This window comes from Musa acuminata, chromosome BXJ2-10 (genome assembly GCF_036884655.1).
Source record: "Musa acuminata AAA Group cultivar baxijiao chromosome BXJ2-10, Cavendish_Baxijiao_AAA, whole genome shotgun sequence".
Taxonomy (NCBI): Eukaryota; Viridiplantae; Streptophyta; class Magnoliopsida; order Zingiberales; family Musaceae; genus Musa; species Musa acuminata.
In genome coordinates this window covers 27637810-27664034 of record NC_088347.1, presented here as the reverse complement: position 1 = coordinate 27664034, position 26225 = coordinate 27637810, and the positions used below count along the sequence as shown (strand labels likewise).

Below are 26225 nucleotides of genomic sequence, written 5' to 3'. Positions count from 1 at the left end.
TTAGATGAAATATTGTCCATTTGTGTCAATAGTTGAAATATAATCATCCATTGTTGTACTTGTACATCAAAAAAATTCTCCTCTTTCTGGATTAAGGGTATATTGATAAGAGAGCCACAAACTTTGATCTTCAATCAGTTAATTTGTGTCTTCTTTAACATCTGATTTGTGAGGTTTTGGATGCATTCCAAGTTTTTTTTTTTTCTCTTTTTTTCCCCTCTTCTTCTTTTCTTATAATTAGTTTAAATGGTTATATTTATAATATACTAATTTTTAATAAAATAAAATTATGAGGATAATATTTTTGTGAGATGAGATGGTTCTCCAAACGATTCCTCTTCAAAGACTGGGCAACCTCCATGTGATTGATCCGGATGGTGATTTCTGCCTTTGAGATGTGTGCAAATTGTGATCGGTTCCGAACTGCAAGATTCCTGCACGCAGCTTTGATTAGTGCCCTTAAAGGAGGCGCCCGGAACCATGGACGGCTCGGATCTCCCACCTTTCGTTCTGTGCTGGAGGGCATTCCAACCCTCGCCTCCGTCCGAGTACCGAGGAGCCAAGGGATAGCAGCGCGCGTCGGATCCTTCCGGTTCTCGTATAGTTTGGGAGAGGATCTAGATTCGGAGGTGGTGCGGCGGGGCGGCCATGGCGGAGGATCTTGTTCTGGACACGGCGATAAGGGATTGGGTCCTCGTGCCTCTGTCGGTGGTGATGGTGTTGATCGGCGTCCTCCGCTACTTCGTGTCCAAGCTCATGCGGTCCCACCAGGCCCCCGACCTCAAGGTCGTCAAGGAAGGGTTTGTGTCCTGCTTCTACTCCGATCGTAGCCACGATCGTACGCTCCAGAGTTGGTTATTTCAATCTTGATTTGGCTTCCCTTGATCGGTTTCGTAGGCAGGTAATTCTGAGGGCGAGGAACTTGAGAGCCGCAGCTGGATTCATCCCGGCCAAGTCTTTTCGGGCCCGGAAGATTTATTACACCAACGAGGTTTGTTGCTCACTGGAAGGGAAAAGAAGAGGATCGTTTCTTGAACCTTGCTTCATCTTCTATCTTTGTGCTATACATGAATTTATGCAAATCGAAGCGAGAAATTGAAACTTGTTGATTTTTTTAGGTTATTTTTTCGTTGTTAGATGTTATCGTTTTTGTTGTTTATCGAGCCAACATGAATTTTGATTTATTTCCGAATTTACTGCTACAATATCATGTCAAGAAAATTCAGAACGTTCTTGTAACGTATTAATATTATTGCACATTAGGTATGAATAATCGTTTATTGGAATTTACAAAAGGTTTCCTCGTGAGCTCAAGTATTTCTGTACTTGGCAGCAGATAAGACATTTCAGAGAAACAATGTCTACATTCTATAATTTTGTTAAAGCTCAGTTTATCAAGTTGGTTGTTCTTTAGCAATGAGTCTGGGACACACAAGGCATCTCTCCTAGTATGGTGATTCATGGTAGAAATGATAGTAAAGGTTCATCAATAGTTCATGGTTCGTGAGAATATTTGGTGCTGCAGGAGAATGGCTTACTGCATGTTCCCAAAGGCCAGGCTCAAAATGCACAGGCTCAGATGTTTTCAGACCCAAACTTAGCTATGGATATGATGAAGAAGAACCTTTCAATGATCATACCACAGGTATTGCACTATATATCATTGAATTATTTGTCTGTGCTTCTTTCTAAAGCTTACTATCTCCTATCATTTTTCTGATCAAGGTCATCTGTTTCTCTTTCAGACACTTACATTTGCATGGGTGAACTTTTTCTTCTCTGGTTTTGTGGCAGGTATCTTATCTTGAATTTTGGTCTGCTATAATTTTGTTTTCATGGCATGTCATTAATGAGCTGACTTGGGAGTTTTTTCTTATAATCATGGCATCACTAGTAAACACTCTTTTGTTTTTTCTACATGTTGTGCAAACATGTCATTGTTATCTTTTGTTTAAACTGTACTTTATTAACTTCTATTTTGAAGGCTTTGTGGTTCATTGTTTAGCAACATGAGGCCTCAGATGCACCATGGAAAAGAAAACTAGGAAACTGAAATATCTGACATATGCAGTTTTACCTATACAAGGCTAAATATCTTTTTAAGAGCCTTTCTCTATCATTATAGAAATGACCAAATAGCAAAACTTGTAAATGAGAAGACTCCATTAAAAGTTGGCAGAATTATTTGACTGCTTGTGAACTTGGTTGCAGTCCTTTATAATTGAGCTCAACAGGCAAGGGATGATTCTTGAATTCAACCATAGGGTCGCTCATGCCAAAGATACTGGAAATGCCTGCATATGGGCATGTTGAATAACTACGATATGATTCCTATGCTATTTCTGAACCTAAAAGGCTATATGATAGAAAAAACCAGATTTCTGGTTGCAAACTTTAAATTTAAGCTCCTGTAATGGTGAAATCAAGGATATATAGTATGTCCTAGACATGGAAATGGTATATGAAGGGAAAGAGTTTACTCAGGTTAATGCAAGGGAGAATGGTTATAGATCAACAGCCTAGTACACGATATTCGTCCCAACTATGTATTCATTCTTACCCGTGTAAGTAGAGAGGCTAATACTGATTTGAATCCTAGTCACTTAGGTCAGCATAGGAGCAACCCTACTGTGGCACCAAGCCCATTCTATTAAAGGCACATCTATGGTTGGAGTCATTGGAACATCTATAACTTTTGCTGCAATAGATGCTAATAAGCATGAAATATCCATCAAGCCTTCATGACTATTAAGCTATATCTTTAATTTTGGTTAGCTTTACCTTGTGTTTGCATGGTTACGCAATGATTGCACGATTATAAACCTTGATGATTGAGCTTTTCCTGCATTATTTATGAAATATTGCTGCATGAACTGACTACAAACTTGAGGATGCTGGTGACATTGGTCTAGGACATAGGAAGTATCAAATACTTATCAGGACTGGCACAAGATATGGTTAGCTGAATTCAAATTGAAATGTGAACATAAATACGTGATGATTCTTTCTGACAACTTTCGATGGTATATCAGTTTCATGTCATATAGTATATATTCATATGTAGCTTTATCAGCACGCACTGTATTTTTTGTGGATTAGCAATGATTCAGCTAGGTTAACTATATGAGGGTCCCTTGATTATATAAATTTGACGGTTACAACCCAATCAGCTTGAAATTATGTGAGATATAGAAATTGTTGTAATAGTTTGAATTATAGTGTTGACTTTACCAAATTTTTAGCATCAGTGGTTTCTTTTCCAAAGTAAGCTTTGTTAAAGCTAAATTCATTCTTTTGCATATTGGAAGTGGAAAAGTGAGAATTCACTGTTGATTTTATTCTCTAACTTGTAGGCTTCACAAAATATGCATGTTTTCATCCATACTCTATTTTTAAAATACAGGACTGCATCTTGTCAAGTGCCTTGAGTTTTTGTCAAGCACAATTGTATTGGTTAATATAATACTTTCTATCGAATTTTCTGAGACATTTAAAATGATGCTGGAAGGTTCTTTCCTATACAGGACTTATTTCTGATGTTATTTCCACTATATCGTGTTTCTGATAATAATTATCTTTATTGATAACATCTTTAATCTGTGCACTCTTATTTTCAGCAAAAATACCATTTCCCTTGACCCATAGATTTAGGGGAATGCTGCAGAATGGAATCGATTTAAGCACTGTCGATGTGAGCTATGTCAGCAGTCGTTCCTGGTGTGACTTGTTGCATCTATATTGTTTTTTCTGTGACATCTTTTTATGACTTTAGCACTGCTATCTTTGTCTACTCAAGCATTGGAATTCCATCATTTTGGACAGGTACTTTCTAAATTTGTTTGGACTAAGGGGTTTATTCAGCCTAATTCTGGGTGAAGAGAATGGTCAGTATAGAAAGGCGGATCTGTTGGACTTTTTAAATGCATATTTAACTTGCTACTAGGACTAGGCATTTTGTTTCGTTGATTCTTGTATTTGTTTGATCCTGTAATTTGTCTTGTCTATCCAGCTATGGACGACACGCAGCGGATGATGCAAATGAGCGGATTTGGTTTTGATCCAACAAAGGTAATTTCTCAATTTCATAATTATGCGTGCACTTCTCAGTACCAGTTAACGATATCTTTTGATGATCGATAGTGATCTGTATGTATTCATTTATTACATAACATCTTTGCTGACTATGTAGACAAGGTGCCATAAAATTCAAATATCAGCATACGTTTTACAGTATATAAATCATTATCTAATGAGTTCAGGAGGTCCAAACAAACTAACAAATTAGATGAAGGAGATAGATGGTACTAAATCTTGGTATCAAACGAGACTATATCCTGGTATTATCTGGGGTATGCAACTCTTTTGCCTACTTCAAGACCCTTGTGAGTGACCAGACTGCTGATGACCTGGGAGATCCTTATCAATGATTCTACTGATAAGTTTCCCCTATCTTTCTCCCAAATGCACACATTTAAAGAGATGAAGCAACAAAAAAGTTAATTGTCTCTCTATTTCTTAATTCAGATTATGAGGTTTGAGGGAGATATGCTTATTCTTACCTAAAAAATGCACTGTTACAGTAGAGGTGATTTTGAACTTGTGATATGTTGCGTCAAATGAATTGCCACTTTGGATGCACAGCTAATACATGTCTGATCTTTTATTATATTTTAGAGAAAGTAGATATATGCGGCTGTTTTTGCTAGTCATACCCATGACATTCTGGTCTCACAACACATGATTCAACTAAATCCTGTTAGAATGTCATGCCTCAACGCATGACATTCTGGTTTGATGAACTGAAAGCAATATAAAAGCAGAATACATCTATTTCTGGATTGTGAATGTTTTTTCTTTTTTTTTCTCACTCCTCTTAGGTACATGTGAAGGAATGGTATAAACATGTAAGGTTACAGTTCAAGAGGGTTGACCTCATTTGTCTTGTCTGATTTGCCTTTCTCTCGACATCATCACCAGAAAGGTTTTGTATATTGTTACCTGCAACAGCATACAAATTGGTTGCACCAAGTGTGGAATTAGTGCATCCAACTTTATGGAGATATCCACCACGACCTTGCACAAAACAAATGCTGCCACTCTAGGTTTATCTGGCATGGAACCTGGTGTATCTGTGATATCTTATCATGAACCTTCGCACTAGAACACCACTAATTTCTCCATCAAACACTTTTGTTGGTGATTGTAAGTTTTTGATCCAATTATATGGAAAATAAAATTAATCTTGTGTTCTTTGCAATCTTTCAGAGCTTGGGTGCGGAGAAGGATAGCATTGACATCATTCAGCACGATTGGGCACTGCCCAAGCTGGAAAAACGTGCTGAGGATGTGTTGAAGAAACTAGTTAAGTAGACTGAGTTATAGCTTTACTTATTCCAGTGAGATTATGTTAATGAACTTCCAAATTTGGTTTCATGTGACTATTACTGTTAAGAGGCAATTCTTCTGGGCTCAGCTATTAAAGAAATGCACTATATTATGCAGTAAAAATGTCCATAATAATTTTATCGAAAATTAATTTGTCACCTTTTTTTCTTTTTTTGAGTTACAGCTGAGAGCAATAGGATTTAGATTACTTATTGCTATTTGTTTTTCTTTTCATGGAATATATATCTGTTTGGATAGTGCTTTGGGGGCTGCGGTTGAATAAAGTATGATACCAAAGTGGCTGAGTTGCACAACAGATTAAATGAACTCATGCGTTTGGCTGAATTCAGAAAGGTATCATCATGTAGTTGTTAGTCATATCTTATGATCATCAAAGCCCATTACATTTTGATTGTTCAATCTTTTGCCTCATTTGTCCCCTTTTAATTCATATTACTTCGCTCTTAATAGTCATCTTCTGATCCCACAGATTAGATGAGAAATGCTTCTAAAGTGATCTCTTTATTTCTCACTGATAATTTGCCTGTGAGAATAAAGGTTGGCCTTTATCAAGTTGAGCCAATTGTTTCATGTAGCTTAAAGATGCACATCTAAGGCCAGTAAGTTACGTAGAAGCTGATAACAAAGTCAACTAAGCTACAAATGGCCTACTAAAAAAAGGAAGAGATGCCTTAGAAACAGAGGTGGAAGCTGGTCTGATTACAAGGAGACAAAAGATGCAAGCTTCTGTCATGCTCTTGTCTTGGAGAGAGAGAAGAAAATTCTTATTCTCTGCTAAAGGTAAAGGACAAAGGAAAAAGAACAAGGAAGAACTTAATACTCGAGTACTTTCAAGAGCCTTTTATGCAGCAGATTCTTGTTCGAAGAAATCAACAGTAGTTTCATAGCCAAGTTTGAAGCCAGAGAGACAGCAGAAGCCATCAATCAAACAAATGCACCCTCTTAAGCGCTCCACCTAGATAATAATTCTCTAATATTCTATCAAAAATACACTCAATTGTTAGTAATGGTATCATATGATTGGGTGGGTAGTCAAGAAGAAATAAATAGAACAAATACTGTCCTTAAGACATGAAGTTGACTTTTTCTATTTCTAAAGGAAAGACTGTGCATACATATGCAAGCAACCAAAAAACCCTTGATATTAGTATACATTTGGATAAAAATCCTTTTACTAAAGAAAGGCTTGATTAGCTAACAGTACTTCCCTCAATACCAATTAAAACTAGAATAGAAATAAACTAAACATCAAACCAGGAATGCAATCACCAATGGCAATGGGCTAACAACTTAATCATACTGCTGAGGTCCACAATCACAAAATATCCAACATATTGCAACAAAAATCAATAGAAAAACAAAAACTTGTGATAAGGCAGAGAGAAACACACCCACTATCATATCATTATTAGTCTCTTTTGACACCATCATTTCAAACAACCACTGGACCGAGTGATGCAGATTGGCTTCCATCCCATGTTCCATATTTATATCATCCCAATCTTAAACAGCCACTGTCTCTCTCTCTCTCTCTCTCTGTGTCGTGTACAGTGTCCATAAATTGAAATAGTACCAAAACATATGTTTATATAAAGAAACAATTGAAATACTCTTAATCTTATCCCAAAAGTGACTTAATAATAATAATATAATTAAATAATTTTTAGTAAGGCCACCTTATATATCAGATTTTTAGGAATATATGTAAATACTAAAAAAAAATGCCATTATGTTATTCTCCCAGCCTGTGTGACCTGTCTCGCTCGTTCTCAGAGACAGCAAAAAGGCCCCACTGATGGGTACGGGTAGAATAAAAGTATTCGATACAATTGATGACTCACCCATCGACTTGCGTTTCCATACGGGATCCGTGTGAGCCCCATCTGCGAATCATCGTTCCCTCCCATGAGAGGTCGCGTGGGAAAGACGGGTATCGGATCAACGGGTGCGTATAAGAACAGCTTTATTCGTCCTCCATCCAACTGTCTAATCCATGTGACTCATCATGCATACATACTTCGCCAGTCGGTACGCCTACCCCAGAGAGAGAGAGAGAGAGAGAGAGCCATCGCACTCCAATTGACCGCGACTCGAGTCACACCGCACAGAGTCGACATTATTCTTTCCGTCATCATTGATTACTTCTCTTCCACGACACTCGACGCGCCGATCTTTCCGTAGTCTTCTCTCTCAACCGTATCCCGTACACCATCCGTGATGAACGGCCGTGATGCATTTGATCCTGGCCTCTAGTCCGGCCACTGGTTGGCTTTATAACTTTTTTGCTTTTATCTTTTTTCCTCCACCGTCGGATCCTGATCGGATGGTGATGGATTATCTTCGGTCACGTGCTTATCATGATTGCGCTGCATGTTGGGGCCCATTCTGGGCCCCGCGGTGCAAACCAATGCGTCGCGCGGTGTGTGGCGGGGAGCGTACGGACAGCAATTAATGTCGCATTTCTGAACTAGGAAATTAATTAATAAGATTGACGAGTGGATTAGCGGTAATCGAAGTGTGAGAAGGAAAGTACGATTGAAGCAAGCAGGCGAGCAAAAGGATAGGGAGTGGTGGAGAGCAGTCATCTGTGATGAATAATTCGACCTTATTTATTTATTTATTTATTTTCCTGTCATTTTCCTACTCGTCTGTCTCTCTATCTCTCTAAAAGGACGCCCCATCTGCGGCCCAATTCTTCCGCCGAATTCCCTCGCTCATCCTCTCCCAGTCTTCGGTCCCCTTCTTCTCCACCTCCTTCACCAAACCCTAGATTCCATTCCGCTGCCGCTACGATGCCGGGCCTCGTCGCCCCGCCGGAAGCGCCGCCGCTCCGGGTCGACGTTCCCGACGACGGCGCCTCCCAGATCCGCCGTACCGCCGACGATCCCGACCCGCCACGGGAACCCAGGGTGGCGTCTCCGGGCCCTAAGAAGACTCCCTCGCCGACGCCCGGCTCCTCCCGCGTCAGGTCCGCGGAGCGCGGATCTTCCTCTGCCGGCAAGCGGCGCCTCTCCCTGGAGAGGCCTGGTTCCGCCGCTAGCGCAGCGGGGAGCGCGCTGCGGGATCTGCCGGCTGTGATGGACGAGACGGCGCTGGACAACCCGGATCTGGGGCCGTTCCTGCTGAAGTTGGCGCGGGGGGCGATCGTGTCCGGAGAGGGGCCGAGCAAGGCGCTGGAGTACGCGATCCGGGCGTCGCAGTCGCTGGAGCGGTGTGGGGGAGAAGAGAGGCGGCTGGAGCTGGCGATGAGCCTGCACGTAGCGGCGGCGATCTATAGTGGCCTGGGGCGGCACGAGGAGGCGGTGGCGGCGCTGGAGCGGGCGGTGGCTGCGACGGATCCCGCGCTTGGGCCCGACCACGCTCTAGCCGCTTTCTCCGGATACATGCAGCTGGGGGACACCCACGCCGTGGCTGGGCGGATGGAGCAGTCCATCGTCTGCTACACCAAGGGGCTGGAGATCCAGATCGAGGCGCTCGGAGATGGCGATCCCAGGGTCGCCGAGACCTGCAGGTGAGCTTGCTGGTACACCGCTCCTTTTCTTTTACTTCCGGGCCTCCCATGTCCTCGCCGCCATCGGTTCCACCGCAATCGATATGGGCGACGCCATGGAATGCGCGTTACCACCGGCCGATCCGGCGCATGTTAGCCTGTGCGGATCCTATGTGCTAACGTGCCGCACCCTCGTCTGGGGGCCCCATCGGGCAGCTATGACGATCACGTTGGCCAACCTGGCGGATACCGGCTCGCGGTAGCAACGCCGGGTTCGTTGGTGATGACATGCGCCGTTATCTTCGTCGCGGGGGCTACCCGACTTAGTAGACCCGTGATTGACGGTCGGCCATGTTGTTCCTTGGCGCACGTTAATGTCGAACGTCCCCAGTCAATTATCGTGCGCACTACCCGTTATGAGTGCAAATATTAGAGATCCGTTCGGACCGCGGCCGTTACGTAGCGTCGCACGTTACTTTTGTTCTCAAGGCTTATTATCCTTCACGGCGCACGCTAGCTGAGTCCAATGAGCGCAGCTCTTTGTGCTGCGACACCGTAGTGTTCCACCGCATACGATCTGGACCGTTCGTCTTGTAGTGTGCCGCAACGCCTTCCGTCGGATTGCATGCCGTGGGCATCACATAAAGTACGGGTGGTAACGGCGTGATATAAATTGGACCCGTACAATAATTCGAGGGGATCCGAAACCCGAACCCTCTCGGCGTTCGTTGTCGCTGATCACTTAAGTTCAATTAATTGGTTGATCTGTAACGCTAACAGAGAGAAAAATGCGGCAGGTACTTGGCGGAAGGCCACGTCCAAGCGATGCAGTTCGAAGAAGCGGAGAGGCTGTGCCGCAAGACCCTGGAGATCCACCGTGAGCACAGCCCCCCGGCTTCCCTGGAGGAGGCCGCCGACCGCCGCCTCATGGCCCTCATCTGCGAGGCCAAGGGCGACCACGAGTCCGCCCTCGAGCACCTCGTCCTCGCCTCAATGGCCCTCATCGCCAACGGCCAGGACGTTGACGTTGCGGCCGTCGACGTCGGCATCGGCGACACCTACCTCTTCCTCGCCCGCTTTGACGAGGCCGTCTTCTCGTACCAGAAAGCCCTCACCGTCTTCAAGTCCACCAAGGGTGACAACCACCCCTCCGTTGCTGCCGTCCTCGTCCGCCTTGCCGACCTCTACTACAAGACCGGCAAGCTTCGCGAGTCCAAGTCCTACTGCGAGAACGCCCTGAGGATCTACGCCAAGCCTGTGCCGGGCTCCTCGAACGAGGATATCGCCGGAGGGATGATGGAGATCGCCGCCATCTATGAGGCGATGAACGAGCCTGACGAGGCACTGAAACTGCTACAGAAGGCTCTTAAGCTGATGGAGGATGCGCCGGGGCAATGGAGCACGGTGGCAGGGATCGAGGCTCAGATGGGCGTGATGTATTACATGGTTGGCAAGTACGGTGAGGCGAGAAGCTCATTCGAAAGTGCTGTGGCCAAGCTGAGGGCCAGTGGGGAGAGGAAATCGGCCTTCTTTGGAGTTTTGCTGAACCAGATGGGGCTGGCGTGCGTGCAGCTGTTTAAGATCGACGAGGCAGCCGCGCTGTTCGAAGAAGCGAGGGCAGTACTGGAGCAAGAATGTGGGACGTCTCACCCGGACACCCTTGGAGTGTATAGCAATCTTGCAGCGACTTACGATGCCATGGGAAGGTAAGCACATGCTCTTTCTTGTCTTTAATCCTTTTGTTTTGTGCTACATATGCTTTCCTGTTCTTCTTTTTTACTATCAACATCATTATTAGTTGTGAACATGATGCAACAAGGAAAAATATAATGGAAAATCATAGAAAATTGACAAATGCCATAGATTAATTCTTTTTGATACTCATGTTCTTTAAGATTTTGCCAGTCTCAGCCCTTGGCTTCGTCACATGGTGTTGGCTACGAGTATTTAAAATTACTTGGTGGTCTGAACTTGGCTGACCCATAATGACTCAAGTGATAAGGAACATCTGATAAGCTTCCAGACCATATGCTGCTGTTTCAGCTAACAGTTATTTTAGAAAGCAAACACATGATGTTGGATTAGAGTTGTTTATTCTTTGAAAATTACATGCCCTTTTGTTCTTTCGTTGACATAGTACGGAATGTTTTTTGTTGCTAAAATAAAACATTAAGATACTGTTCTCTGAATTACATGACGTTTTTTTGGTCACTTGACTGATTACCTCAATCTTGATGCCATTAAGAGACTGTTCTCTGAATTGATTATTGGTGTTGTTCTTAGTATGAGAAGCATTGATGAGTTTCATGAAAGCATACATATAAAACTACACATTCAGATAGGAATATACACATGTGGAACAGAAAATTGTAATTTGTTTCCTAAATAATATAAAAAAACATTACAAAATAACCACCTTAGGCTGCTCCATCAGGATGATACCCCTGAAGAGAAAGTGGTCAGTTTAAGAACCATCGAGGCCTTTACATCCAGAATCTATATGATTGTGTCACTGTCCATAATAACATCATAACCAATTGATTGTGAAAGTCCTATATTTCCAGTAGTCAATCCTCGCCATGTTATCAAGGTCAAAAGATCATCATGTATGAACATAACACTAGCCTTGTATACGCTTTTTCTAGTTTTGTTTCCTAATCTTTAAAATCTTTACGAATGCTTAGTTTTTCTGCTGTAGAGGCCAATTTGTAGTTTACATCATCTGATTGACCTGTTATGAGCTACTATCGGGGCTATTATGTTGGCAATTTGAACTTGTAGCAGCTACATGAATTTTGGAGTTAGTCAATTAAACAAATGTCTAATGTTGACTGTTTGTTACCAATGTTAAATGTTATTTCAATCGAGGAATTCTAGTGCCCAATTAAACTGTCTTCAAAAGCAGTTATATGTTTATGAAGCACCATGTCATAAGGTGACATGGCCTACATTGGCCTGAATTGTTCTCCATTGCTGTTGTACTATTAAGTTGTTAAGGTGTAACTTTACTACTAATATGAGGAGTGAGTGATCTCTCCAACTTATAATTGGTTTGGAGACTAGCTGATAGCTCAGGGCTTGGTGATTAATCATTTATATGCTCAAAAGAACAGACCTAATTGCCCTTTTGGGGGTATTTAAGAGAACCTATCAAGGATATTGCTTCTTGAAGGTTGTTACCTCATTACCTACAACGGACAACAAGTTCATGATGTCAATAATAAATCATATGTTTGTTATTATGAAAATCATGCAATCGATAATAACTAGTACTAAATTTTGTCATTTTTGAGAGGTCGATCATATTAGTTATCTTTTTCTTCTCTTTGGAAAGCTATTGTTAGCAGAATGCTTTCCAAGTCTTTGAATATTTTGGCTAAATTGATTTGCTAACAACAATCAGCTATATTTGGATTTCATACATTTGTTCGATTGTGTACTACACTTAAGATGTATCTCCATTGAGCAACTTGGGATTTTGTGAATTAGTATAACGTGGTTGATGGTTTGCATTGTCATTCATGAGAATGGAACAAACTGCATAATTTGACAAGATAATACCAAACGGATATTCTGTAAAGCAAAAGAAAATACAAGAATTCTATATTCAGCCCCAGATTTTGGCAGATAAGGATCCAGTGTTCTAATGATATACCGTAAACAAGATTTAGTTACCAACTGTCAACGAAATTGTCTTACTTGTTTATGAAAACATTAGCTGCCAGCTTCTTGTTGTGAAAAAGAATAAGCGGAGACAAGTTGGCTAGCCTAGTTAAACAAGGTGAGTTTGTTAGAATTGGTGATGTGAAAAGAAATAAAGGAAGACGAGAAAGGAACTGATGACTCTTTGTTTGACAAGTTTCTTGTTGTGAACAATTGTCATGGTGGGAAGGCTTCTTGTTGTTGTAGGTAATCTAAAGATGGAATGCGCCAGTAGATGGTTGCATCTTGAATAATTATAGCCCATTGTGTTTTCTGAAAAGGACAGGTATAAGCGAATAAGTGACAAACAACAGTTTGGTGATTCTGATTCCGCTCCTTTTGAACTTACCCTTAATGCTTATAACCTTGCTATCTTTAGTCTTTTATATATCACTAAGAGAAAATGAAATGTCAATTGTCTATTTGCCAAGTGCATCAAACTTATTCCCAGTGCAGAAACTATTCTATAGTATGTAAGGCACATGTTGAGCTTTACCATACAATACATGATTTTCCTGAAATTTTTAGCTTCTAAACTTGACTGAAAGTTACTAGTAGTTTTTATTTTAATGGTTGCAACTGGGGAACTTCTCTAGAATGAACCTGTAGTTTGCATGGAAATGTGTAGATAATAATAATGACCCTCTCCGTGTCGAGGGAAATTGGGCCGCCCTATGTAAACATTAACTGAGATATCAGTATGGCAGTGGGGTATCTGGATGCATTTTGACTTTGCTACATGTCAAGTCCTGCCGCTCCTTGTAATAGAATTGTTTGTAAGCCAACTATGGTGGCCAATGTGTGATTTTTATCTGGATCCTAGCATCAGTTTTGTAAAATGATAGAAAATGGTTTACAATCCTCTCTCATTTTTTCAATTGTACCATTATTCTGCTACCACTTCATTGATGGCATCCTTGTGCCTAGCCATGCAATTTTGTTTAAACAGAAAGAGAGGATGCTTCTGGAAGTTTTGCTGCTCTAGGTGCTCGCAGCATCCTATGAGGAAATTCTGCCCTTTCCAGGATTATTGATTACTTGTTTTGCTAATCCAAGTATAGAATAGATATATTTAGTCTTGTGACGATAGATGTGTGGTACTTGATGTACATATTATCTATTGTAGAAATATGTTGCGTCCACCGAAGAAGAACCAACTCTGTAATTTCTCTATGTTTGAATTTTCTAAATGACAGGGTGGGAGAAGCAATTGAGATTTTGGAGCATGTGCTCAAGCTAAGGGAGGAAAAGCTTGGCACAGCAAACCCTGATGTAGATGATGAGAAGAAAAGGTTAGCTGAGCTTTTAAAAGAAGCTGGCAGATCCAGGAACAGGAAACCCAAGTCCCTCGAGAACCTGTTGGTCACTAATTCACAGAGGATCAGGAAGGAGGTCACGAGGAGGTGGTCAGGCTTGGGTTTCAAGAGTTGAGAGAAAGGCGAACCTCCCACCGGCTTGCTTCCTTGTAACATAAAAAAAATGTGTTTGTAAAGAAGTTCAATATAGGAGGAATATGGTGGTCTCTTGCTGTTTGAGCCTCTCAACTTTCCATTTTCCTTTCATGTTTTAATTCTTTTTACCTTTCTTCAATCTTTTGGATGATTTGATATTTCATGTATGAGACATGTGAAGCTGTTGTCGTGAACAATTATCTTCTGCCAGTGAATAAATATTCCTTTCGGCCGTCCTTACAAGGATAATACTTCGATCTTTCTTCTGTTTATATGTTAATTTCTAATGCAAATGATTTTTCTCACAGATCGAAAGCTGCCAGCAAAACAACAAAAAAGAAAGAGTTGGAAAGGGAAGCATGACAACATGTTTGTCTTTGTCTTGTGCTTGAAGGTATAAAAGTGCTTCTTTCAATGGAAGAAATATACAAACCTGGTAGTAATGCTGCTACTAGTTTGGTTTAGGCACTGTCTTGCTTCTCATGAACACAAGCTTTGGTGAAGGAGGCCTATTGATGCTCTTCTACCATTACAGTTGTAGCAAGTTTTTAAGCTTGGGGAAGATGCACTGTAGACTGTGCAAGTGGATATTGTTCTGCTGTCCATGTTGCTCCTGTTCTGCATCCATCGAGGAGCTCACTTTTCTCCAGTTGTGCTGAACAAGGGTCATCCTCACAGTAATGCTGCTATTTTAGGATGACATCTTAACTTGAAGCTAAGAACACAAGTTATGTTCATCTCTTTCTTGACCTGCAAATTGCTTGGAACAGAGTTACATGATTCTTGCAGTTAACCCAGTGCAAGGAAACCCATGCCATCCTCAGATTTAATGAGCTTGTGGCACAAATCAATTTGGAACATAAAAAGGTGAACAATTGACTTCACTAAACTGAAACAACTGACAGTTCACACAAAAATGGCAAAGGCAAAATATTCAAGCCATGTATTTACAAGTTGATCACAATGGCATTATGGAAGATGGTAAAGACAGCAGAGACCTGCAGAACCAGAAAACACAAGCATATCCCCTGTTTTCCCCTTCTGCAACACCTGGTTCTTCTGATAATCTAGTTTTGTTGCTATGAGCATTCCTCTGGTAATTCATGTCTCTCCAAAGCTCTTAAAAACATGAGCTGAATTCTAGTGATGTTACTTGAAGTCGATTGCATCAACTGATGTTGCTATCATACTTCAGTTGTAGAATCCTTTTCGGAACAAAGAACATGTTCTTCGCCGTCAGCCACCGGAGTAAGCCTGCCTCTGGGCTTCATTTTCTTCACCTCTTCAGCAGGGTAGATGAAAATCTTTCTGGCCATATTGCAGAATTCCCTGCTCAATACACATTTGAATTATTAGCCACTGATACAAAAGCAACAAGATAAAGCACATTGAGAAATGAGATGAGAAGGTCTCGAAGGAAAGTACAGCCAAGGATCATCCCCAACTAGCATCATATCACCCTCATCATCCGTGAAGACAACTTCCCATTTGTTCCGGTGTTGGAGTTCCCCTTCGATCTTGAACATCTGCTCCAACTCCGCTAGCAGCTCATCATATCCTTCGAGAACCGTCAGATCCACAGCTCGGCCTACCGCGAGGCCATGCATGTGAACCTTTTGATCATACATACCATCATGAGAATTCATTGCAAGTATGTTGATTCCAAACTATGGTTTACAGACTTCAACTAAGCAGCAGCTACTCACTCACCTTCGTGCGGCTTCTGCCCGAACAACTATGTCTACCATAAATCTCCTTTGAATTGTCCTGTGGGGATTGTTTTTGCTCCTTTGAAGATTTTGAAAACCCCGCTTTCTGATCGGAGTTGCTGAAAGGCAATCCGGTCACCATGTCTGTATCAGCTGTGCAATTGGAGTGACTGAACAGATCAATTCCAAATAACCTGTAAGTGATGCTGCGACCTTCAGGCTTCCTCGATTCATCTTCACCATTGCCAAACTTCAGAGATGGATCCTTATCGATACAATTGGTGTAAGCAGCACACTTGGTCTCTTCATTTGTTTCTTGGAAAAGATTTAGAGAATTTAGCAAGGAAGGTGAGCTCCTCCGTGGAGTTTGGACTTCCCTAAACCAACCATCGCATAATACTTGATCATGAGAACTCGAGGCAATCACGATATCATTTCCTTTGCGTTCCTTCTGAATGCATGGCCAAGCATCATGAGTCTCAAGGTTTTCGGCATCGGTGCCAGTGAATGATAACATTTCATGTGGCTCGTTCGTCCCTGAGTACCAGAATGCCGCGGTAGGTTCTGCGAGCAAGAAAGAAAACAAGTCAATAACATGAATTTGTCGACCCTCAAGTAGTAAGAGCCGATCTCTCTATACCAAGGATCGAGAGATCAGCAGTGTCACTGGGTTGCCTAGATCTTTTCGACTTCACAACAACCGGCTGTGCTAAACTTGAAGCAGGCGTCAAGGCATTGAAAGGCTCGATCTCCCATGGAGAAACTCTCTCAGGCCGATCGATATTGCATGCTTCATCCCATTGAACCTGAGGCACACAACAAACATTGTAGAAGAGAAAAAAAGGCAAGCACGAAAGGGAAATTGAAACAGAAGGATCAAAACATATGGACCTTCAATGATCTCCACTTAGAACCTGTCCACTGAGAAGAACAGTCTTCAATCCCAATTACGGTCCCAGAAAACCTGCAGAATTAGAATGACAACAACAATTAGACGATCTATCCAGGCAACAGAACAGTAAGGACATATCCTATGGAAGAATCACCTTTTCTCAGGAACATCTTCACCCTCAAATCTCATCTTAAATCTTGTCCCCAGCGTGTAACCTTCTTGCAAAGCTTTCGAGTACTTGTTGACACTGATAATGAATTGACTTGTCCTGATAACATGTGGGCAATCCAAAGACAACCACCGTGAGAAAGATCACTGGAGAGAAGCGATAGGAGAAGGAAAGCAATGCGCTTTCCAACCTTGGCTTGTAGTAGACGGTGAAGAGGGTGTTTGTAGTCACAGCATGTGACGCAGCTGCAAGAACACCAAGATGCATGCTTTGGCTCGATATCACTGATGCTGGAATCGCCGACCGCTGACGAGCGAGGCATCGTACCCCCACACGCAGTTCTCCGTTCTCCCCTCTGTTACGACGGATGCTTAAGAAACACAGATTTCTATCAGAAAGCAGAGTGTCATGGACAGCAGCAGATGCAATACCTTAGAAAAACAAATGCATCCCCAGCAGCTAATCTCTTTGAGGTGACGAAGGTACTCCACCCAGTGGTGAGCAAGTGCCTCCGCGGTTGACCTGTATCACAAGAAGCAAATCGACATATAAAAGAGACAAAATCTAATTCATTTCCTTCAGAATATAACGAGAAATCCGATATTTGCCTCTGTAGATGTGCTTGAATCTCCATTCGAAGTTGTGGAGATCCTTGGCAACGAGTTCTTGGGTTGGGGTCTGCTGCGACATGTCCTGATGATAGACTCATATCTTAAGATCATCTACATGATGTTGGAAAGCACCTGAAGAAGTGGAACTTACAAGCGGAGGAAGGCATTCCGTGGCATGTCTCCGGAGAACAGAGAATCCGCCATGAGTGCTGGTGTCCGAGGCTGTCAAGATCTTGCAGAAAGAGTAGACCGTCGGCCTCGGCTGTTCCGGGAGACGTGGTTCAGAGTTCGTAGGCTCACGCTGCTGTTACAGTTCAACCAGAGATTGAGCTTTACCAAGAACCCAAATCGCGGCTCCAAAGCGAAGAAAAGGGAAGAACTCGAGTCATTACATCTGCTTCGGGGAGGAGTACAATTTGAGCAAACACTTCATCTGTTTCAGGATCGGCCTAACACGCATCAAAATCAACAACACCATCAGCAGGAAGTCTATAAACGAAGAAGAGAAAAGAAAAGCCAACATAATTCAAGATTGAAGCAATGGAAACGAGCAAGAGCAAAAGAAAAGGAGCTCACCTTCAGACGAACATCGACGACGCGGCAGAGAATCTTGTAAGGGAGATTGAAGAGAGGAATCTGCTGATTCAACTCCTGATTCGTCGACGCCTCCAACTACGATGACACACGAACACAGCACCGTCAACAAAGCAGCAATCTTTTCGGGAGGAAACGAAGCGAAAGAGCAGCGTTTCTGTTTCTCTTTTCGCTGCTCTCTTTTGTGGCGTGCGTGTGCAAGTGCGAAAGCTTTCACCTGTTCGATATGACCCTGGGGGAAGTAGAACACACGGTCGTCGGCCCGCGGCACTTCCACCAGCGGTCCCGCGCACGCCCTCCACAGCTCCTCGTAGAGAACATCCCCTCCTCCAAGACCTTAACCAAAACATTCCACGATCAGATCACAGTGGAGAAGATCAAAACAAGGCCGAAAAGGAGCCACCTTTCCCGCTCTGAACTCCTTCCGCCCTCGCGCCGACACGAGCCGCTGCCTCATACGCCATGGAGAACGCGTCGCCTCCTCTCGTCACCGCCACCACCTGCAGCGGAGCAGCGCAGCGATAACTGTCGATCCCTATCCCAATTTGCTCTTCTCCTTTTCCAGGTCCGATTGCAAGGGCAGCAGTAACAGCAGTTATCTTATCACCCCATTAAAGCGGCAGCAATATCACCACAACATTCGCCACCATAACGCCTCCATTATCAATCATAAAACCCTCTCTCTCCACAGTCTAGACTGGTCCCACACACTTGGCTCCCTTTTGCAGTCGGCTTTCTACTGGCCAATGAAGCTTCAAAGGAGCTATCTTTGAAGAGGGTGCAGCTTCCTCCTCTCTCGTCTCCGACGCACTACTACGTCCGCTACGGCCTACCGCTGTAGACACAGGACGGAAGAGAAGGAGCTAATCATTAATGGTGCACCCAGAAACGCTTTTCCTACCCGTCGCTGCCTTACCGCTACCCCTGCCTGTCCTCGGGCAGCTGCGTGCGGGTCCCTCCTGCAGCCTTTAATCACCAGACAGGTAGGTGAGCCGGGTGCAACCTGCAAAAGCTATTGTTTCTAAAGGCGAGGGAGGGGGGGCATGGGGAAGGGCCGAGAACAGAGGAACGCCGTCGCCCGCTTCCGCTCCCTCTTTCGCGCCTCGCCCGATGGAGGCGCCGCGCCCGATGAAGGCGGGCGGCCCGCCGCCCGCCCGCCCGCCACTTCTGCCTTGACAGTAACGGACGGCGTCATGTCTCGGCGCCGTTAGGGACGCAAGGAGGGTTCCCGTCACAGTCCCCGCCGGTGACGTCATCGTTGGGCCCCTTAGAGATCCCCTGGCGAAAGCGAACGGGAAACGGGCGGGTAGGACCACCAGCCACGTGGACGCTTCGCGAGCGAGACCCGCTTACCGGAATGGGCTCCACTCTGCGGCGGTGGCCGTGCGCGCTCGCGGCTAATATTTGCTTCGAGCCATAACCCTCACGTCCTCCCCAATCCCTTACCTGGTTCGTAATTGGGGAACACGCAGGGCCGCCAAACGGGGTAGCACGGGGGCCATTGCTTCCTCCACCCATAAGACAGGTAGGTCCCACAAATGGCCGTCGACCTCAGTACCGTTTTGCCATCGGAGCGTTTCATAATCTGGATTAGCTTAATGACTAAGATAGCTTTGACTTAGTGATGCATCCATGGAACCTAATCTCCCAACCATTCGAGTTATATGGATGAAAGCTTGTTCTTTAGAACACAATAGTCTTTCCTCATGCTAAGGGGTGTTTTGGGATTCATTTCAGTGAACAAAGTGGAATGGACCATTCGAGAAAAGGTACATGTGCTTATCTTATAGAAAACTAGGTTATAAGAGAAAAAAGAATTAACAAGCTAATTAGACTCCATATATATATATATATATATATATATATATATATATATATATATATATAATGATGATGTTGGCGATGATGTAAGCGCACGTGTGTGTTGGCACAAAGAATGCGTGGGGTAGTAGGAGCAATAGGAACCAACGCGTGCACTTCATTGTGAGTCGAACAATTGGCAGAACTAGTCATCTCTTTTGTCACATACCAAAAGAAATATTACATGCTTTGTGTAGTTGGATTCGCAACGAATAAATGGTCTTTGAATAACATTATACTATCGTCTTGTAGATTGCAACGATGAGAGAAAGTGGATTCCTCCAACGAATAAATGGGAGTGATGGTTTCGCTTTTGGACCAATATATATATATTATTATTATTATTTCTTATGGTGCATAATCCATAAACCTCAATTCTGATTGGTCGTAAATGTTGCTTAATAACACGTGATTATTCTTAGAGCTGAGCAACAAAGCATCATTTCAATCCGAAAGATGGTAAGATTTTGAGTACGAAACTTAGACGTAATATAGAAAGTAAGACGATGTGCATTGAACGATTCGAATATCTTATCGGTGAAAGCTTATGTATCGAGTCACTCGATTGTTTGGCGATGGTGGGATTCATTTATTTTCTCTACAAATCCCATTAGTCTTTGTAATTATCACATTCAAGAACAAATCATTGTGTGTTCTTCTATTAAAATAAGAAAACGTGGTATCATGGACCACCCTCTTCTCCCTAAAATAACTTGTTGCCGACCCTAAGTCTATTGTGTAGTTCAAATTTCAACGCATCAATCATAATCATATTTGTTGTGCAATCTAAATGTCATTGCCACAAAGCAGACATGCACATGAACAAAGGAAAACTTGAATGAGTAGTCATTATTAATGACAATAAAAGAGATCAATTGTTGCAATGCAGAAGATTATCCATTAAAGAACCAACTTTTAGTGTTATGATAATATTCCAGGACAACAATTCAAGCATGACACTCAATTAGTCCACATCGTATATAAAAATTCTCATCGAAATATTTTTCTTAATCATATTAGACTCATTAACTTATAGAGTGATTTTATTAAATATCTTTGATATTAGTTTTGTTCAACTCTAAAAAGAAATTAGTTTATCACTCATCATCATCAAATGAATTTAACTCAAATCGATTTAACCTTTTTTTATATTTGAAGTTGACAATTGTAAACCAAATGAATTTTACTCTCTTATCCTAAATTAATGATCAAAATTGATACTAACACAGATTAACATGCAACAAATATATATATAAGACTTTAAGTAATGGAATAATCCCAAGTCAAAACCAGCCAAGATTGCAAGACAGATGCCAGCATATAACAAATCTATAGATAACTCAAAAGTGCTGTTCCCTTTTCCTCCTCCAAAATCCAAACAGATGCCTCACCTAAAGATCTCACCAATCCCCATGGCTGGGAATACAGTTCCATTTCCACCTTCCTTTTCCCAATTATATATATACACACACATATTTCACCATCTTCATACATGTACATACATCCATGTGTTCAGGTCAATCATTCTGTCAATCCATTCCACCATGTCCACCACAAAACACATGTGCACATGAATTGATGCAGATACTCCTGCAGAGAACAACTCTGCCCCAATCACGAGGCCACTGCCCCGTTGATACCTTCCTTCTTGTCAAAGGTTGTGTGGCCACTGCCCATGAGCTCTTGTTATCTTAGCAGAGCCATGGTGGTGGTAGTGTCTTCCAGCTTGTGATTGCAAATGGCATCTTTCCTCTCTTGGCCTCAGTTCAGTGGAGTCGAGACACCAACCCTCGCTGGGTTTACTGTGTCACTCTCAGTGGTGCCATTAGCTTTTTCTTTGAAGACCAAAGCACAGATGAACCTGTCCTGAGCTTTTTGTGGAGTTTGGACATCAACCCCTGTGAGTGTTGCTGTGGCCTTTTTGGTGATGACTTGAGCTTTTTGTTGGGTCAAGTAGTCAGTGGGGTTGACTCTAGTAATTTCTACTCCTGTTGTTGCATCAACAATTTTAGTAGTTAAAAGTCAAACATAACAGGAATGAATCCTATTGAGGAACTATTATCTCCAAGATTTCTCAATCATCACAAGTCCAAAAACAAAAAACAAAGGTAAAACCAAAAAATAGGTCAGCCTCAGGTCTGGTAGAAGCAATATAGTATGAGAGGCCATGATAGCTTCTGTAAGATCCGAAGAACACATCATAATTTGGTGGACTGGATGGAGAGCTGTAGCAGAAAGCATGTAAACATAGGATCGAGAAGGTTTAAGCACCCCATTATGACACCATTTTTGCTGCAATGATATAAAGGCTTCTCCTACACTCGATCAAGTTGACTTTTACCAACCTCACAATCCAACTTAGCTCTAAGCTTCACTAGTGAGATAGGTTCCTGTGCCAAAGACAAACTGCCATCTTTTAAGCTCCGAGTTCTTCCTCTATCGTGACGCATGGCATCCATGGAATCAGAGGGTGAATGAATGTGCTGCTTTCCTTTGTGTACTTGAGGGCATCATGAGTGGCCATAAGTGCTTTCTGAGGATAATGGATGTAAGGCTATAAATGGGTTCATCGGGACACGCTACCATGTGGAAACCAAACTGTTCTTATTTGGTGGTCTCGTCTGGGAGGAAGAGACTCTCCCCATCCTAAGCCACTTCTCGTCTTTTCCTTGTCTCCTCCACAGTGTGTTGATAAGGGACGCTTTCCCAAGGAGAATTCAAACAGCACGCAGAGGACGCAAAGGCGACAGCGAGTGGCTTAGGGCATATATTCGCCTTAATGGATCTAAAACATGCAATCATATTTCATCTTCAAGACATGATTGTTCTAACTCAAATCTTAGAGGCCACCACCACACTTACGACAATAACATGTGTCAAACAGAAAAGAGGATAGGAAGCATTGAGACTAATCGAGTGACAGGTGGGAACTGTGGAACTTTTGTTTTTTCACTGTGCTAATTTAGATCCATTTTAGTAAGAAGAAAAAAAAAAATTGTATTCATAGCAATTTGTGGATCGATCGATGAAGAATTCATCAACCATGTTCCAAAAACCTAGTTTTGCTAGTATCGTTTTGTAACGATCAAATTGAGAATCAAACATCCTCGTATAACGATCAAGTTGAGTCATTCTTTATATCTCATCCTCTTCGTAGCAAAAATTATTAGATTATATGATTTTATCTAATTATGTAAGATATATTATAGAGATGATTGTATTCTGATTATAATAAAATTTCTTATGAGATGATTTTAATGAGAATGACTCTACTAATTATTTTTTTAGACTATTTTCTCTCACCTATAAAATGATATGATCTCGTAAGGATGAAACAACTCAAAAAAATTAATCAGTTATTTAGATAGATATTATAGATTTTCTTTCATTTCTCCTTTGTCTCTAATTCATTGCTCATAACGAACTTGTGGATGATAAGATAAAAGGAGAAGACAAATTTAGTTTAGTCTTTTATGCATATTGATATCGTTGATGTACGCTTGTAGATCAGATATAGCTCTCTAAGTAATATTAAAAGGTATGTTGATTTTAGCTTCTAGAATTAAAATTTTCTACATAGAAATAACATAATTACGATTTTTATACTTACAGAAACACCTCTTAAGCGAAAGATCTTTCAAAACTATACTATACCGAGGGCGAGTCCGATAAAAGATCTCTGCAAAGAGATCTCTTGTAGGTTCTGACTTCCTCATCAAGGATCTGCAAGGCGACACCAATTTGGCTGGCTGCTGCATTACGGCCTCAAAGCAGCAGCCCAGCAAAACCAGATCTCCCACCTCAAAGGCTATATGCCGACTCTAAAATGTATGGCCAACATCCCATGGCATCTTTCACCCTACAAATCTCCCAGTGAGGCCACGTCAACAAGAACCACAATCTCCTGGCCCATAACCACGCCAACTTTGGAAGATTACATAGTATTTTGGAGAGGTGACCCACCTCCTAGTGGCCTATATATATATATATATATATATGTTCTAATGAGCAAAAAGGAGCAATAACCAAACGAAATAGAAAACATTTTCCAAGAGGTGATTAACATAGCTTTCAAAGATTAGTAACAAGCTAGTGATTCATGTGGTATATCATACAACGGCTGATATTGCCTCGAGTGCCCTCTTGTTTATCGAACACAGGTATTTGCGTAACATTAAGCAAACTGCGGGCTGCAATTCTCCATCCGACCTTTGACGTCTTCTAATGGCAGAGAGGGCAAAGCATCAGCCCGTTCTCGTTGCACTGTTCACACCTCTCCACGCTCTTCCCGTCCTCCCCCACCACCTTGCAGCTCCCGTTGCACTCCATACATGGAATGAACCTTGCCCCGCCGCAGCACTCGCAGTCTTTCTTCCCTCCCTTCCCCGACCCGTCTCCTACCCTCCGTGCCACCCACCGCAGCATCTCCCTCAGTTTCCCCGTCTCGCTGAGCTCCACCACCTCGTCCACCCCGCCCACGTACCTGCCCCTTATGAAGAGCCGCGGCACCGCCAGCTCCTCGCCCACCAGCTCCCTGACCTCCCTCAAGAACTCCCCGTGGAGCGACACGTCTCGCTCGTCGACCGCCACGCCGAAGTCCAGCGCCTGGCCCTCGAGTACCCGTCGCGCCTGCTCACAGTCCTCGAACGTCCGACGGACACCTCTCAGCGTCGTGGTGTAGAGCACGACGCCGTCGGCGTTCCCAGGGGGGCAGCGCTCGGGGTACCCATCGAGCGGGTCGCGGCGCCACCACGGCAATTTGGCAGCCACGTCCCCGCCGGCCTTCTGCCTCTGCCTCTCCTCTCTGTCGCGTACGATGAAGCTGTTCTCTTTCACGGAGCGGAAGCCAGCCATCTCGGGCGGCGGCGGGCGGGAGGGCGAGCTCGCTCGTGGAGGAGAGGACGGCCGCGGCGAAGGCTTCTTCGTGTGGCTCTCGAGCTCTTCGAGTGTGTGGAAGGAGTTGTTCTTTGATGGTGCTGATGGCGGCTTCTTGGGATCTGGCGGAGGAGGAGCATGGTGGGGCTTGGCTGCAGCAGCAGGAGGCTGGGAGTTGAGCGTGGGTTTGAGGTCTTCAAGAACTTTGCTCACCTCGGACCAGGATTTGGGAGCCACCTCATAGGATTCGAGCTTTTCTAGCAGAGGGAGCGGCACGGCAGTGAGCTTCTTCTCTTTCTCCTTCTGCTCTCTCTCGTCGTCGTCGAAGGCCTTGGTGGTGGTGGTGGTGATAAGCCACGGCTCCTCGATTGTGCTGATGTCGAATAGAGCGATGCTGGTTGGCGGCGGACGGTAGACATTGGCCGCCACTGACGCTTCAACACGCTTCGAGGTCACGCATCCCATGCTGGATCCTTTCTTTTCCTCCTCTTGCCACAGAGGATGGAAGGAGGCCGAGGCCTTAAGAGACGAGAATTGTGGCGGTGGGAGGAGGGGAAGGAATGGTTGCCAGAGAGAGTTGGGATTATCATCTTGTGGTGGTGGTGGACTATGACTTTGGTTTAGATGATCGATATCAATGTATGTGTGGTGTGGCCTTGCTGGATCATTCTAGGATGACTGGAGATGGATTTGCCAAGTATATATATGAATAAAACAAGTATCTTCTTGGACTTTTGCTCTCTAGCTATTGGTTGCCATTGTGACACATGGAATATTAAGATTGACGATCCAGCAAATTAAGAAAGCGATACTTCAAAAAAAAAAAATATATATATATACATACATACATATACATATAAAAGAAATTGCTTAGTAATACAGTAAATTTCATGCTTTTGCAAATATTATCTTTAGGTTTCGTAGGCAATTTTTGGCCCGACAAAACGAAGAATGACAGGAATTGGCATTTATTATACTGAGAACAACAACTAGGAAACAACTTGATTTGGTGAGGGATCAAGAAGCTTCAGGAGTCCAGAATTTGGCATCTCTAGATAATCATAAATGAATTATGTTGCTTCCCCTATTTTTATATTTATAAAAGAAAATGATCGATTTCAAGCATAAAGCATCATACACAGCCAAGCACTTTTGAAGGGCCGCCAAAACACTTTTGAAGATTAAAAACTTTCTGGACTTAACAAAGATTAGTATTCAACACCAAACACCCTAACACTTCTTATAAATACCAATCTCATTGCCAAATTTTGAACTATCTACATTAACTATTTCATTTTTACGGGCCTTAAAGAACGTACAATCTTCGAATTAACAAGCAACTTCCAACGGATTTTTGTTAAAATAATAGAGCTAACAAATTGAAATTTGAACAAACGTATGACACGTACTGCTTACGTGATCTTTTCCAATAAAAAATCCAAATAAACCAAAAGCTAATGTGTAAT

At 42.9% G+C, this 26225-nt stretch overlaps 4 protein-coding genes and 1 long non-coding RNA gene across 5 annotated transcripts; 2 read left to right on the top strand and 3 right to left on the bottom strand.

Moving 5' to 3' along the window:
• The first annotated feature begins 477 nt into the window (after positions 1-477).
• Positions 478-5553, top strand: LOC104001022 (uncharacterized). The gene is made up of 8 exons (XM_009423198.3): positions 478-800; positions 898-991; positions 1526-1645; positions 1746-1794; positions 3618-3717; positions 3823-3884; positions 4010-4068; positions 5266-5553. The coding sequence occupies exons 1-8, from the start codon at positions 649-651 to the stop codon at positions 5368-5370; spliced, it is 741 nt and encodes a 246-aa protein (XP_009421473.1). The 5' UTR covers positions 478-648; the 3' UTR covers positions 5371-5553.
• A 2515-nt stretch (positions 5554-8068) lies between these two features.
• Positions 8069-14298, top strand: LOC135624884 (protein KINESIN LIGHT CHAIN-RELATED 1-like). Its single transcript, XM_065128937.1, has 3 exons — positions 8069-8917; positions 9694-10602; positions 13795-14298. Exons 1-3 carry the CDS (start codon positions 8199-8201, stop codon positions 14027-14029), a joined length of 1863 nt encoding a protein of 620 aa, XP_064985009.1. The 5' UTR covers positions 8069-8198; the 3' UTR covers positions 14030-14298.
• A 619-nt stretch (positions 14299-14917) lies between these two features.
• LOC135585954 (auxin response factor 11-like) lies at positions 14918-18859 on the bottom strand. Its single transcript, XM_065128936.1, has 14 exons — positions 18428-18859; positions 18242-18360; positions 18007-18102; positions 17823-17879; positions 17582-17734; positions 17428-17512; positions 17251-17341; positions 17010-17174; positions 16805-16918; positions 16650-16722; positions 16399-16564; positions 15760-16322; positions 15475-15662; positions 14918-15378 (listed from the first exon to the last, which is right to left on the bottom strand). Exons 1-14 carry the CDS (start codon positions 18486-18488, stop codon positions 15234-15236), a joined length of 2076 nt encoding a protein of 691 aa, XP_064985008.1. The 5' UTR covers positions 18489-18859; the 3' UTR covers positions 14918-15233.
• A 2336-nt stretch (positions 18860-21195) lies between these two features.
• LOC135624226 (uncharacterized) lies at positions 21196-22793 on the bottom strand. Its single transcript, XR_010491622.1, has 2 exons — positions 22230-22793; positions 21196-21872 (listed from the first exon to the last, which is right to left on the bottom strand). It is a non-coding gene; the product is annotated as an uncharacterized LOC135624226 (long non-coding RNA).
• A 1126-nt stretch (positions 22794-23919) lies between these two features.
• On the bottom strand, positions 23920-25555 carry LOC104001019 (uncharacterized). The gene has a single exon (XM_009423195.3). It carries the CDS (start codon positions 25222-25224, stop codon positions 24106-24108), a length of 1119 nt encoding a protein of 372 aa, XP_009421470.2. The 5' UTR covers positions 25225-25555; the 3' UTR covers positions 23920-24105.
• Between the last annotated feature and the right edge of the window lie 670 nt (positions 25556-26225).